Genomic DNA, 15,458 nt, shown 5'->3' on the forward strand with positions numbered 1-15,458 from the left:
GTTTTGGGGTTTAAGGAGGTCTCGCTGAAGTAACTCTGTGTAGATTAACATGGGTTTAAACGCTCTTGAGTGACAAAGCTCTCAAATACTTCAGACATGTTAATGAGTCCCTTTAGGCAATCGTCGCAAGAGGAGAGACCAATAATGAGTTAAGACCGGGGGCAGATTTGATTTCACCCCCCGGTTCTCTCACCTGACACGCCGCTGACTGAGTTTTGCTGCGAGAGGATTAAGTGGACCCTTCTCTACCCGAGTGAGAGAGCTGATAAATAATTTACGCCTCACTCGACAGTGTACGAGAGTCAAGAAGAAAGGGTGAAAGTGGGCTGAGATTTTTCAGTGTTTTTAAACAGGCAGTTCATCATAATGTCCCAGCGGGCTCACAATAGCGTTTTCTTCGCATTGGCTCGGTTCTTTGTTTGGCTGTATTAAAACGGGGGCTCGCTAAGAGGACTGCTGAGGAATGCAAGTTGCTGAAGGTTACTTCGGCGAGCCCTCCTGGGAGTGAGCGGAGATAGGAATTCGGAGCTGTGATTACGACTTTATTGAGACAATTTCTCAGTTGGACCGCTGCTTAAGGAGCGGTATCTCTGGGGGGAACTCTGTCTGCCACTGTTTTATAAAGTCACTCAACATTAACACCAAAGTGGGAGAGGGATTAACGGGAGGATGCGGGGCGAATGGGGTCAGAGATTGCTCGTAAATGCTGTTAATTATTTGCTTTTTATCTCGCTGCAAGAACAATGCTCAACAGCTGTTAACGAAGTCTGACTTTTCTGATGACGGTATGCCATTAATCTGCTTTTACCTAGAGTCGCAGGTACAGTATGGCAACTTCGTTTTAAAATACAGAGAAATAAGGATGTCAGTCAGAAGGATAAATGAAGAAGGTCTGAAGTCTTCATATTTATAGATTAATACATAAGGGAAGACAGAATACATGCCTGTCTTGAATATCTAAGGCTGAATATGGAGTACATTACACCCACAGACCATATCTTAGGAATACATTATTTTAGTACTTTTACACAAATTTGCATAGATTAGACACGTTTTTTTCCAACCCTTTAATAATGCAGCCAAATCATTTTTACTCCCTGCTTACAGGGATTATAAATCCTGAAGCTGTCTTTTCCATTACAAGTGCCAGTTTAAACGACTCCTGCTGATCAGTACTAATCACACTTTCCTTTTTTCCCCCCATTTGCTTTCCTACAGCCTGTTCCTTTTACTAAACAGTAAAGCCAAATGTCAGGATAATATGAACATATACTCATCGGCCACATCATTAAAACCGCTGACAGGAGAAGTAAATAACATTGACCATCTTGTGACAATTCAGTGTTCTGCTGGGACCTGGACCTGGGATTAGTGTGGGTGTTAGAAGGTGTTGACCTGGTCTCCAAATTCCCAAACTGATCAAATATCTGCGGGATGCACTGGAACAAGCCTGATCCACAGAGGCCCCTCCCCTCAACCCATAGGACTCACATGACCCCACTAACAATGCTCCAGACATCTCAGAAGGCCTATATCCATTCTCTGATGAGTCAGAAGAGGGAGACCTCCTGAATATTTGGAGGGTGGTCATAATGGTTTGCTTCATTGGTGTATTTGGATTTTGTATTATTGATTGGGAATTTGTGTTTGACTTGATAAGTGAAAATGTAGTAGAAGAAGTAAACAAAATGAAAACTGTCTGCCCTCTAGACAAGTTGCAGACAATTTTCATTAAAATTGTACTGTTGAAAGACCAGCCCTGGTTTGCTGGTTCTAGACTGTAACTCCTCTCCTGAATATTGAATTTCTAGATGTTTATTTCTTCCCAATTGCCCGAAAAACGAAATTCTTAGAACCCAAGTTACATTAGTAACTCTCCTCACCATACTCCAGTTTCTGTTGGTTCTATTGGTTCTATTGGTCTATTGGTTACTTTGGTTGTTCTTCAGCCTCTTCAGCTCTTGCAAATAAGCACTGCTTGTTGTCATACATTTCTTGCTAGTAGTGTTTCAAGAGAAGAATATCTCTAGAGAGACAGATTTGATAAAGCTTGAACGTGACAGGCTCTAATTTAGATATAAAAGTTCAGAATTAAAAGCTTCAGTGCAGACATCTGTATACACAGAGCACACAAATGAGCAAAGCTGAAGTACACTGTAAACAGGTTTAACCACTAAAGTTGAGTGAATTAACTTTAGTTTATAAATCGTCAAGTGAAATTGAATTACAGCTTGCTTTGTGATTTCCCTGGGGAGATTTCCATTTGATCCGCGCTGCACTCAAAGTACCACCCCTTGCGAAAAAGCGCTGGAATTTACCCACAACATTTTTGAAATGCTTTCCAAATATATTTATTCTGGAAAAATGCTTATGCAAATGCAGTTTTGATGTATAAAGCTGCCGTGTGTGAGCAACAGCTCCTCTGGCAGCGACTGACGGACGACACTGTGGCCTGGAAAGTCAACAGGAGTCAGTATGTCCCAGTAGTCTCAGCCAAACCAGCACCAATCAGCAGAAACAGATGGGTGTTTGTTTAGCAGGACAGTGGAAAATATGGAGGCGCTTACGCACCAAGAGATTTTTATTTACTCAAAGAACCCCTAACAATTTAGGTTCATTTTAGGAAACCTCCCAATATTTCACCTTCCTCTGTTCTGTCCTACTTTTTTTCACCGTTCAGGTTCACCGACACATCTCCTTGCCAGTATCCTCACTCCTCCCCCACATCCAAAATCCTCCCTCTGCTCGGTGTCATCCCTTACACTCCTCAAGCTTTCATATGAATGACATATTTGATCGCAGCGGCGCGCCACTGACAGTTTAATCCGTGCCATCACTCACGTGGGCCGCGATAACATTTGCAGAACCCGGGGCTGCCATTCGTTTGGTGACCCCTTGAGCTCTGCTAGACTTCAGTTTATAATTTAGTCACAAGAGTCTAGTGGTTTGACATACCACAGCCCACAGCGAGGACCGAATTGGGGAATTATTCATTCCGGGAGAGACACAGCCATCTCATGAGTGTCCCATGATTCTCATAGAGTTTCACTCCTACACACTGAGGGAAAAAAAAGGAAATGAGCACACAGATGATCTCGAGAGGAAGAACTAACTGTAGTATCTCAGACATCCAAGAGATTGAAGGAGGCTTAGAGTTACTGCGTATCTTCTGTAGTTAATATGACTATAATTTAAGAAATAGATGGCTTTAGAAGAATTATTATTTAATCTTATAGAAAACGACTTATATAAAGACTTATATGTCTTAGTCTGGGTTTCAGATTTTTTATAGTGATATATACTATATGACTTTACTTAGATAAAGGTAGGTAGTGAGCTAACCAGAGAAATCTGTAATTGCAGTAAGTACAGAACTTATATCCACCTGGCAAACTGTGATATACACCAATCAGGCATAACATTATGACCACCTTCCTAATATTGGGTCTCCATTGTTCCTCCATTGCGACATAAACTTTCTGGGGGTGTCCTGTGTTGTCTGGCAACAAAATGCTGTTACTGGTTTCCTCAGATATTTGATCAGTTTTGGATCTAGTGAATTTGGCTAATTTTTTTACTTTTCCCAAACCGTTTTTGTGTGTGTGTCTGGTCTAGGTGGGTGGTACATGTCTAAGTAACATCCACACGCATGCCAGGTCCGAAAGTTTTCCAGCAGAACATATATGGTCAATGATATTATTATTATTATTCACGTCTCCATCCATTGTCTCTGTTGGCAGTTTGGTAATCGCTTTGCTGTTTATCTTTGTTTCTCTTACAACTCTGTTGACCTACAGGGCTGTGTCTTCTGTATTCATTCCGATCTTTCTTAGTAATTGCATTGGTGCTACTTAGGGCTTTGTGGATGCATACATACTTGTTGATGGGAGTGTCAAAAAAATGTGGAACAACCAGAAATGTAGGCTACTCTTGCAGGCAACGCTCGAATGCTTACTGTTGATGTCCATCTAACAAAAAAAATACCGGACAAAGAGTAGTTTTCGCCATTCATCTCTGCCTCTCGCTTGTTTGTGCTACCTAATTTCTCGTCTCGTTTGTTGTTATGAACTCGTTCCGGTTGTTCCGGTTCAAGTCAACCTTTCAACCAGTCGGTATTCAAGTTGTACATAGCGTCACTCCCTGGAGTGTTTTCTTGTTGGAAGCAAGCTCATCTCTGTAATCTCTGTGTTGGTAAAAGTTCCATAATCCTTCACTCTCCCTAGGCTTAAAGCTACACAGCTGACACCAACACGGAACCACAAATCTGCTTTAACTTCACATACTGTATATGGAGGACACTGTTATAGCTTCCACTGTATTGTTGTCTTTAGGAGGACAACAACTAATCAAAGTGATTGTTTGCTTTTTTTCCTTTGTCCAGGTCTCCTCCCAGGCCCAGTCCGGGCAGCCTTCACTATTCGGATGAGGACGTCAGTACCAAGTACAATGACCTCATCCCCGCAGAGAGCAGCAGCCTGACCGAAAAACCCTCAGAGATCTCAGACTCGCAGGTGCAGAAGCCACACTTGTTTATGAATCTTCCCCTGACCTCTGTACTGTCTTCACGACGTAGTATTTGTTCCATGTTCGTAGCCGTCTTCTTGTGTGCACACCGCCATCTCCATGAATTCGCCAGGAATTCGGCTTTGCATCGTCAGCTGTACTGTGTCCGCTCATGCTGTCCACGTGGCGTCCTTTCTGTGTCGATGCGTTCGGCCCGCAGAGGTCGTGAGATATAGCCAGGGTAATGCACGCGGAGAGACGAGAGATTAATGACTCCGCTCGCTGGCGGCAAAGCACTTTTTACTCTGGGCATTAACCTGTGGAGAATGTCACTCTGCAAACATTCACCTAAGATCTAGGCCACTGCACTCAACCACAGCTCCTGTTATGTAAGACTCCGAGGTGGGGAGGAGGAGGAGGGGGGCACTCCAGTGTCAGTTGCGTATTGAAATTTGCCACTCCAAACTAGTGACAGCCTGTCCAACTTTCCTTTTCAGAAAGTCAGGTCAGAGCCAGTAAAAATGATGGAAATACCAAAACTGTATTGGATTTTTCCCCTGGCTTTTCTACTGCTGCTGAACCTAGCTGCGATAGCATTAATTAAAAATCAGAGCTGTAAATCTTTTGGGGATTTTCTTAGACCCGGGACACTGCCAGGGCTGAAAGATTACTTACAAATAATGCTAGAATGTCTGACTTGTGACCTCTACAGTGTGCTGAGCCAAGCTGATTTTGCTCAGTAAGTGAGTGCAATGAATAAGTTGTGCCTTTCTCTCTGTCTCTGTCTGTCTTTCTATTGATCAGTCTGATTTTTGTCTTTTTTCATTTTGTTTTTCCTTCATTCACCCATATTCTTTTATCCAGAATCTTACATGCATATATGTGTTGTTCTTGATGTTCGCCCCTTCCCCGGATTTCTGTGGCTTCGCCGCCCCATTTTACTGCCCCCGGCCTGGTTTTGATCCCAGTCACATGAAAGCATCGCGTTGGAAGCGGTCCCGAATTCCCTCGCTTTCAGCCTTCCTTTAGCGTTTTCTTTCATACAGGAATACTTTGCTCTCTGCTTTTCCCAAATTATCTCAGTGCGTCTGTTGGATAAACGCGTCTCCAGAGTGAATTCCGCGGGCCAGAAATCCCTCCTCACCTGGCCTTATCGGGACCCGAGTCCTGCTTCCAGATCAAATGAAAATCCCTCTACAATGAATTGCTACAGACAGGACCTTTCGCAGCGGCACAACATCCCCTCAAATGACCCATTTCGACATTTCATCACATGCCTGACATATCTACCGCGCGCACTTAGGGCCTAACGCAGTGGCTGGCCCTTCAGCCCCAGTGAAGACGCCTGCTCGCTTGCCACGCGGCGCGTTCAAGGGGTCGACGCTGGCTTTGATGGAGTGGACGATACAGAGACCTGCCTGTTACCCCGGGGCTCCGCTGCCATACTCCTGAATGGCCACCGTATCAGCACCCAGTGGTGCTTTGGAAAAATCCAGGAATGCTCTTTGAAGTTTTATTGAGCGGATAACTCCGGGCTATCAGTATGACATTGTGGTGTCTGTCCTCTTTAATCCCCGGGGGCCTCCCCTCAGCAGGTATAAGTTGACTATTGTGCTCCTCCTCAAGAGGGGATTTGGAGGAAGCTAACATTGACTTGGCAAGGCAACAAGGCCACCATTACCGCTCTGCTCCCCCGCAGGTAGAGACCTATTGACTTTTTTTTTTCCTTCAGAGTACAGGCGTTCTCGTTTTTCCAAGGCTGCCTGTGTGACAATGTCTTTGTGTGTCATTTAAAGACCGAAACCAGTCGCAGACAGATGATCTCATCCCTGAGTCAGAGATTGTAGAGATTGTGCTTTCTCTGCTTCTCTGCGCAGCAAAATACCGTAGAAGAGGAGAATGTCTGCACTTTCTTTCTGTCTGTCTGTCTGTCTGTCTGTCTGTCTGTCTGTTGCTCTCTTCCTCCGCCTTGTCCGTCTCCGGCTACTGTAGCTTTTTTATTTTTTTTGGCTGAGACTCAACTGAGAGAGCTCTCTGTAATGTTTGGACTGTCTCTCGGGACGACGGACCGATTTGTTCTCACTGGCCCAGCTTGAGGTATGATGTCATATCCCAGAATAAAGGGAAATTATGACCGCAAATAAATTCGATTAGGTTCCTTTTTTTCTTCTTCTTTTTTTGGCCTGTGTAGAAAAGGGAGGAAGATCCAGGAATGACGGGGAGTGGATGAGATGATGCATACGAAAGATGGCCTCAAACTCATGCTGAACACATGCACATGTTTCCATCGCTCTCATTACGAAAAGCCTGTCTGGGGCAGCGCTAATGCCCAGGAAAAAATCTCAAATCCCTTTGATTGTAATTGTTCCGATGAAGCAACGCACATTACAGTGGCAATTTACTAAGTAGGCTCGTATCCATCCTTGAATTCGTCCGCGTAAGTGTTCCTTAAAACCCACACAAACATGGCCCCATCCAGCCCCACACACACTGTTATTGTCTTTGTTTGTGGGGACGCCTGCTGTGTTCACTTCATCAATGGGAGTGACATAGACAGCCCCCCACCATTCTGCAATAATCCATAACTAGAGGACAAAGAACTGACCCACTCTACGGTTTTGGGGTATGCGTCGGCTTTAAAGGGGGATGGGGGGGTCATGCTTACCATGAGACCGTCCCCTGGCGTTATATGAACCATAGCAGAGAAAAAATCCTTTATTTTCATGATAAAAGTCTAATCATACAGCGGCTTCTGGAACAATTGTGGGCTTAAATTCTGATAAGATTTTCTTTCAGCAGACGGAGCAAAAGCCACTTTCAAATAGATTATCTAAACACCTGCCTTGCTGATAATTCTCATTTTTCATCTTCTCCCTTTGTTCTCCTGCATTGTTAGCAGCCGTAAACAGGAACACGGGGCAACCGTGTTACGCCGACTATAAAATAAACCACTGTCAAGACGTTCCACCAGCTAATTGGATTGATTTCTTAATCTCTTTCTCTGCCTAATTTAACATTATAATGATGAGAAAATGTCTAATAATTGACACTGGCAGCCTGGTATGCTTCTGTCTTACACATATCATTGCGTAAATAAGATGGCTGCTCCCTTGAGGCGGAGGTGCAATGTTGCATTTCATGCCCGAAGTCGGCTGCTTTCGCAGCATTCGGCTCCAGTAATTAGCTTGTAATGAGTTGAAGCGCGGGGCTGTGTCGCGGGCTGTGCTGCCGCCCCGAAGCGGATTGTCGAACGTCTTCACTGCAGGTTCCTGAAGTGGATCCTCAAGTTATTTTTGTTTAAAACTGGTGTCGAACCAAGAGCGAAATAAAAAGGCCAGACGGATCGGAGTGGTTTGTAATTCACAAGCGGAGCATCTGTTGTGCACACTCTATACCCGCGCTGAGGGTGGGCAGGGGTAGGACGCGATCCACTGTGTCAACGCTTGGCCTCGCGAACACACACAACCGGAGTGGTGTTTCGTCTCTCAATGCGGTGTTAATTCCTTCAGAGTGAGGTAATACCACTTGAAGTGGCTCAGTGTGTCTTGTTGGTCCACTGCGAATGGATCTCGTTATGGTGTTGTTGGGTTGCTAAACACACTGGCATGACTGGAATGCTTTTTCAAAACCGGTCGGTCTCCAGTGTTTACAACTGCATTACAATATCGCAAATGGGCAGCAGTGCCATCGCACATGCCTTGTGCAACGTCTGCCTTTGATTTATTTGTGGAAGGGAAAGAGCGGGATCACTTTCATTTGTGTAGCGACACAGAGGATCAAAAGATTTTCCTTATAATTCAACGCAAGAATTTTGTGTTTGGACGTCCGTAGACTCGGCTGACATTTAGAAAAGCAACGCCTTCGTATAGGGGCTTGACATACGAGGCGGGAGCCGTGTGGCAGCAGAATGGAAATCTGAGACTGCCGCCATATGTATCGCATATGTGCCGTGCAATAATCCCGCCCGAGGTCTCTGCTCTGGAGCCCTCGTCTGTGCCAACAGCCATGTTTCTGAATGAGAAAATGAAGCCTGATAATAAAAGGGCATGACAGAGCAAAGGCACCTATGAAACAGTCTCAATTATCGGCACCATCTCTGCAGTGTTCTGCGCTGAAAACAATAGGCCTTTGTTGCTTTACTTTTGTAATGCACGCCGAAACGGGACGTTATCCAGCGATGATTTTGGCAACAGGCGAGAGTTCATTGTGGCCACCTGATTAATCACACTCCGGCCAGGCCAATTTGCAGCTCGGCAACTAGACGACCGTGAGCGATCCCAGCTGAGCGTTCGGCGGTCGCGTTCCCTTTCTTGTTTGATGCGCGGAATGTTTCTTTTTCTGACACGAGCACAATAGCGCCTCCAGCTCGACCTGCAGCAAGGTGGAGGGCCAGTGACGAGAACGTGCTGAGATTGATTATTTCCTTACAAATGGCATGAATGGAATTCAAACCGAGTTAAAACGCGAGGTAAAAAATAGATATATAAATTTCCAACAATGCTTCCCTCCTCCTGAAAATCGATGTGTGAATGTAACACGGTCTTTTTTTCCCCCCCGTTTCCTTTTTTAAGCACCTTTCACAAAGAACGGCACAAAGGGTCTATACATGCATATGATTATGTTATTATCATCATCATGGCTCGGCCATTTGAATCATTCTGTTATGGTGATGTACTGTAAACCCCATTGTTTTGTTCACCCATAGGAGGCGCTGGTGTTTTCATATGGGACAGGTGGCCTACATACACTACCACTGCATTTGGTGAGGTTCCTGTGGCTGCCTGCTTTGAATGTTTGTAGCCCCATAGGTGGCTGGTTCCTACTGATAGCCCCCATCCAAACCTTTCCCTCAGACTCTTTTGTTATACTGTAGGTTTTATGTGGTTCGCTGTACTATGCAACGCCAAACTGCATCCATCTGGCGTGGTGCGGCTACAAATCTCCAGAACACATTTTTTCGACTGATTGGTTAAAGTCCTAAACATAAACTGACCTTTGCCATCTTGTGTTGATGGTCCGTTTACTATGCACGCTTCATCCTTCCGTAACCATGCTTTGACCATCTTTGACCATTGTGTCCATGTGTACCTGTGGCGTGTTGTAAATGTGAGTGCGTGCGTGTGCATGTGTGTGCCGTCAAGACAGGGGTGACTGTGAACCGACGACCTAGAATAACTCAATAACGCCATGTTCATTTCCATGTGTAGCCTCAGCATCTCTAACTGCTTCAAACGCGACCGAGTCGACCCTGAATCCACGAGCCAACGGTGTCTCCTTTCGTTTTGTTTCCCCCCAGGGCAGCGACAGCGAGTACGAGGTGGACCCCAACCGACAGAAGACGCACTCCTTCGTCAACCACTACATCAGCGACCCCACCTACTACAACTCCTGGCGCCGCCAGCAGAAGGGCATATCCCGGGCGCAGGCCTACAGCTACACCGAGTCCGAGTCCGGAGACCCGGATCACTGCGCCCCGCCCCCGCTGCCCCCTCTACCCCCGCTGCCGCCCCAGCTGAGTTCACCCAGCCCCCAGCCTCAGCAGGCCCAGGGTCAACCCCAGGGCCAAGGCAGCCTGTTTAGGCCCAAAGGTAGCCGGACTCCCACCCCGTCCCAGCAGAGCTCCAACCCCCCCAGCCAGCACAGCACCCTGTACAGGCCCCCCAGCAGTCTAGCCCCTGGCTCGCGGGCCCCCATTGCTGGTTTCTCCTCCTTTGTGTGAAAAACCCCGGAGAGGACATAGAAACTTCTGGAAATATCTACCCGACTTGTGTTGAAGGAGAACATAGCATTGAACGATGCACAGTCAGACCAATCAAGTCATGCGCACCTCTTTTTCCTTTTCTTTTTTTTTTTTTAATTTCCCATCCATGTCATGTTTTTCATTACTCAGCTTGGATATATGCAGAACATCACAATGAGACTTTTTGGAGCACTTTTTTTTTTTCTTTTTTTTAATTGTTTTGTCTAAAGTTGTAACGTGTGCCAGTGTAGACTTCTCTTTCTCTCACGAGTAGATAAAATAGACTCGGCAACATCTATTCCGTTTTTATTTTGCTGTTTGAACTTCTTGCATGACTTCTTTTGCTTATCGTTTACTTTTTTTTTGTCACGTCTTTTGGAACGGTGGTAATCTCTTCGATTCTGTACAAAGTCACAAGAATCTTTGAAAACACACACACACACACACATCAATATATATATATAAATATAAATATATATACATATACAGTATATAGTAGACGTACCTACAGGACAGATCAGTGCGGATTCTGCACTGAAAGAGACTGATGTGACGATATGATGGAGCCATATTGTGGAAAATTATGAAAGGACTTGTTTGGACTGATTGTGGAAAAAAAAATTCAAAAAAAAAAAGAACAGAAAATGGATAAAAGACAGGATTTATGCCAAACCGAATGAATTTGAATGTGTCGACAACGAGAGTTTATAACGAACACTGAAGAAACAATCGCGCATTTCCATGGAGACCACTCTCTGGCCTAGCACACGAATACATGGAAGAGCATCTGGCCGCGGCCGGTCGCTTGTCGGACTGACTGCGCCGTGCCTGAAGGACCCTGCAGATATATGAAATGAGTGTATATCTGTTAAAGTGTTGAGTCTTTTTTTTTTCCCCCCCTCCGTGAGTGTGTTACAGTGGATCGAAGATGCCTTGAAAGAGAAACACTTATTTATGATATCTGGCACCAGTTGTGACTGAACTGCTGACGCCGCCCTTGACTGTGGCATCTTTTAACGGCCCCCGGCGCTACGAGGGCCTTCTGTTAATCCTGACGGACGCGGGCCGCGAGTTCATTTGCATAAACAACCCGTATTTCTTATTTCACCTTTTGCCGGCTCGTGCATAAACACGTCACTCTGAAATGGGCGACACTGTCGTCGGGGGGTGGGGGAGTAGCGGGGGGGGGGCTGTCACGTGTCGGCACGGCTGCCGGGTCTGCTTAAATGTAAACGGTGTGATTTTGATAACAAACAAAGAGGATTTTATTTCCTGTTTCCCTTCCCTGCTGGGACTGCTCTCCTCTGCCGCCGATCACTATCACCGGGCAGCCGAGAGATGATGTCATTGAATTGCCTCACCTCTTTCCCTTTTGTGTAATCAACCACTCTGTACTATTCAGGTGTGACTGTGCTGTCCCAGAGGCTAATGCGCGCGCGTGCATTATGTGTGTGTGACTACACTTCTTGTGCGTAAGCTTTACGGATCATTCACTGTGTGTCTGTTTATAAAGAGATTGTCCTGCAGCAACTGTAAACCTGCCTGGAGTGGCGCCACGGAGGGCCGGCACCGTCCAGCCGCCTGCCACTCAACAACGCTATAGTGAAGACTCAGTGGTGTGTTCCTAGTTTCCATAGTTCGAATATCTGAAGAAAAAAAAAAATGTCATCTGCTTTTCTTTTCTCTCTCTCTTTCTCTCTCTCTCTCTGTGGGGTGATTTCATTGTACGCAACAAAAAGCTTATCATGCAGAATCTGAATGAATATATGATCACAGTACATTTCTGAAATAAATTATTTTTCAATGTTAGCTGTCCTGGTGCTCAATTGCAAACCTGCACGGGCAGGAAAACGTGAAAGTGGGAAGTTGAAGAAGATTGAACTCGTTGGGATGAAATCTCTTCTTGTTCGTGCAGAGATAAAGTAGATCACGTCTCGACATTTACCGCAACCCAGTGATACACAGACTCTGTGACTATGCCTATGAACAGTGCTCTTCCCTTTTAGTAGTAGAGCACATCTAGCTAACCTATTTCCACTATGAACCCCCTCACACTTTGACTCACAGAAAATAAAACAGCACAAAGGTTAGTCTTCTGTTCGTTAAAGGTCACATATTATGCAAAATTCACTTTATAAAGGTTTTCTAACAGTAATATGTGTCTCCAATGTGTGCTCAATAAGGGTGGGTATTGGCGAAGACTTAACGATACGTATCACGATACGTGATCCACGATACGATACATTTTTGCAATATTATGATACTGCAATATTCTACATAGTTCACTGAGAAATTTTAAATGCAAGGCTTAAAATACAAGTTGTATATATACATTAGAGGACAGTGATAATTCATTGGACAAACTGAGTCAAAAAACAACATTAACAGCACAGAAAAAGTGGTGGTGTAGGTGCGGAAGTAGTTTGCGATCAGCCCAAAACATGACTTTTTCTGTGTCTTTTAAAACCAGTATTAAGACATTCAAAATCAATATTGTATAAGAAGACAAAAAAACTATCTATATATCTATATATTGCCATATCGATATTTTTTCCCACCCCTAGTGCTCAATCAGCTGTATCTGAGATTTTTCCCTTCTTGACGTCAGTGCCTCTGGATAGATCTGAAATTACAGAGCGGGTGCCATTTTTCTCTCCTAGCAAAACCTTGCAAACACACATGGGTACAAGCTAAGGATGGCCGTTGCTCTGTTGTTGGCTGCATCAACGAACCGTAACAATTACCCTTACCGTTAGCCGTTAAGCTAGCGTAAACTAAGTAACATATTCAGTATTTTTAACTAACCATTCAGAAACATCCTGCTGAAGCCACGGAATCTGAACTTGTTCAGGAACCTCTCCTTCTGGGTCAGATTCTGGTTCAAACTGGTATCATTGAAGGACAGCATCTCTACCTTACATAGTCATAAATCCACCGTCAACATTAGCAAATGGTAACGCCAGCGAAAACTCATCCTCTGCCGAGAGGGGCGTGGACAGACACAACTCATTAGCATTTAAAGATGCAGGCACAGAAGCAGACTGTTGTCATTAGAGGTCACAAGAGCGACTTTTTGACTGGCTAAATTTGGGGTAATACACCCTGAAAACAATGATGTTGGACCTCTGACACCTACAAGAAATTGTCGAAAAAATTTATAATATGGGACAAGAAGTAATAGAAGTTACGTAGATGCATAAGTACCTGCCTAACACACTGCTACTCTACTCACACACTAAATTAAAAGAATGTAAACGCAATATAATTAAACTGTGATTCCTTCCACTTTGTACAATACAAACATTAAACACAAAATTATAAATCCAGCTAAATTTGCTATTTTTCCGGGTTACATTGTCGCATAGTTGTGGTGTTGTCATTCTTCATCTGGATTTGCAACCTTCCGTAGCTTAGACTATGAAATAGCTACGAATAGCTTGGACTATTGTCTGTCTAAATTATAATTAGCATTCCTGCAAAAGGATGATGTAAAATAAAGTGATCTAGCATACAAACCAAAACAAAAATGTGTGAGCGCGTACTCGCACTTACAGTATGCTCTGTGTGTATAAACGATTTCTGGAAGCACATGGGATCTGTCCATGGCTAATTATTTGATGAAATTCCACCTAACCTTAGTGTTACCCAGCGCAGCAATAAATTGGATCAGTGCAGATGCTGTGAAATCCTGTTATCTGGTTACAAATGTCCCCTTCTGACTTCTTCATCTTCCTCCATGCTCTCAGATAACCAGATAATTCATTTGCTCATCACTTGCTCCCCGGTTGACTGAATTGCTTTGGCCGGCCCTTTAAACCCCTCCGAGTGCACATTAAGCGATACGTGCATTCAAATATGTCTTTTAAAAAATAAGTGAAGCAACAGAGACGTACTTTTTAAGACAGAAGCTCCTCTACAAGATGCAGATGGGGTTGGATGCTAATTGGATCACAGCCAGTCACTTGATCCACGGCTAACCTACTAAACACATAGGCATGAGAAGGGAGGAGATTAGACGGGATAGGATGGAACAGGGAATTGGAACGAGAGCGTCCAGGGCGCTAATCCCTTTTTTGAAAACACATGGGAAATTTCCCTCCGACAGAGAGGAGGTATTTCACTCGCCGAAATGTTCATTTCCCTCTGTCTTTCTTTCTCTTCCCCTCAGGAAATGACTGACAGAGAAAAGAGTGAGCCGGTGGTCCCTGTTAAAATGGGAGCCCAAGGTACTAAATAGCCCTGATGAGCTTTGAGAGCCCACAGTTGGGATATTAAAGGATTCAGACAGAAGGTGTAGTTCAAAGGAGTTCGAAACCCTGAATTTAATTGCCTCATTTGTGAGCTTCACTAAGGGTGGTTTGGGGATCTGAAGAGAATATACAGGCAGTTGGAGAAAGGATACTAATTTGAGAAATAGGATGTTCCCTCTGTGCCGTTCATGAATGCCTTTATAATGTACTGTTTGGAGGCTTAAATTGGTTTCTGACTTAATGTTCATTATGGGAAAAGGTACAGAAATGGCCTCTGCCATGTTAGCGAGTCCCTTCGCCCCAGCCGCCCTCGCTCCTCCAGCAGTGCAGACACTAGCTTCTATTGTGCGGCGGAACAAGCATCCTTGACAATCTGACGAAACTCAAAATTGAGACGTAACTCGGAGAGCTCACAATTATTTCTGTGCTGGCTGACAGCATACCATCACTCTGTTTACTGTAGCCTTTGCAGACCACTATATGCAGCATATAACAACGCCACACAAGGAAGTAATAATTGAATAAGGGGCCCACTTCAAGGTGGGCCATCAAAGTGCCATGTTCCTTCCTTCCCTCACTGAAGTTCTGAGAGACCCAAACCAAGTATCACATAAAACTTCTGCGCCACTAATTGGCTCGTCGTGAAATAATATGAGACCTAATGATGTTTCCAGGTGGGCGAGTCTGGTTTTGACAGACAGGTAGGCGTAACTGGAGTTAAAGTTCACACCTGCAGACCATATGAATGTTGTGACTACGCAGTCACCACTGTAGTTTATGGATGGCCTGATTTACCTCATGGCAGTCATGAGTTAGTGGAGATATAAATGTGTATTTCTGCATGTTTATCTATAGTGATGGGTTAAATTTCAGTACATTCCTTTACTGTTGCAAATAAGTCACAGTAACATTATCCTGAATCTACACTTGCACCAACTGCATATTTCTGAAATGTAATATCATTA

General features: G+C 44.5%; 1 protein-coding gene across 6 annotated transcripts in view; it reads left to right on the forward strand.

Moving 5' to 3' along the window:
- The window catches only part of sdk2b (sidekick cell adhesion molecule 2b), a 267,233-nt gene extending 255,181 nt beyond the window's left edge, over positions 1-12,052 (forward strand). For 3 of the 6 annotated variants that reach the window (XM_047608417.1, XM_047608419.1, XM_047608418.1), the window contains exons 44-46: positions 4,382-4,511; positions 9,209-9,265; positions 9,800-12,052. In XM_047608417.1, the coding sequence (XP_047464373.1) occupies positions 4,382-4,511; positions 9,209-9,265; positions 9,800-10,222 (610 nt within the window). In that variant the 3' untranslated portion in view covers positions 10,223-12,052. The remainder of the gene's footprint in view (positions 1-4,381; positions 4,512-9,208; positions 9,266-9,799) is intronic. The other 3 variants (XM_047608420.1, XM_047608422.1, XM_047608423.1) reach the window with 1 other exon arrangement.
- Positions 12,053-15,458: the final 3,406 nt, after the last annotated feature.

Source organism: Mugil cephalus, chromosome 16, assembly GCF_022458985.1.
Source record: "Mugil cephalus isolate CIBA_MC_2020 chromosome 16, CIBA_Mcephalus_1.1, whole genome shotgun sequence".
Lineage (NCBI taxonomy): Eukaryota > Metazoa > Chordata > Actinopteri > Mugiliformes > Mugilidae > Mugil > Mugil cephalus.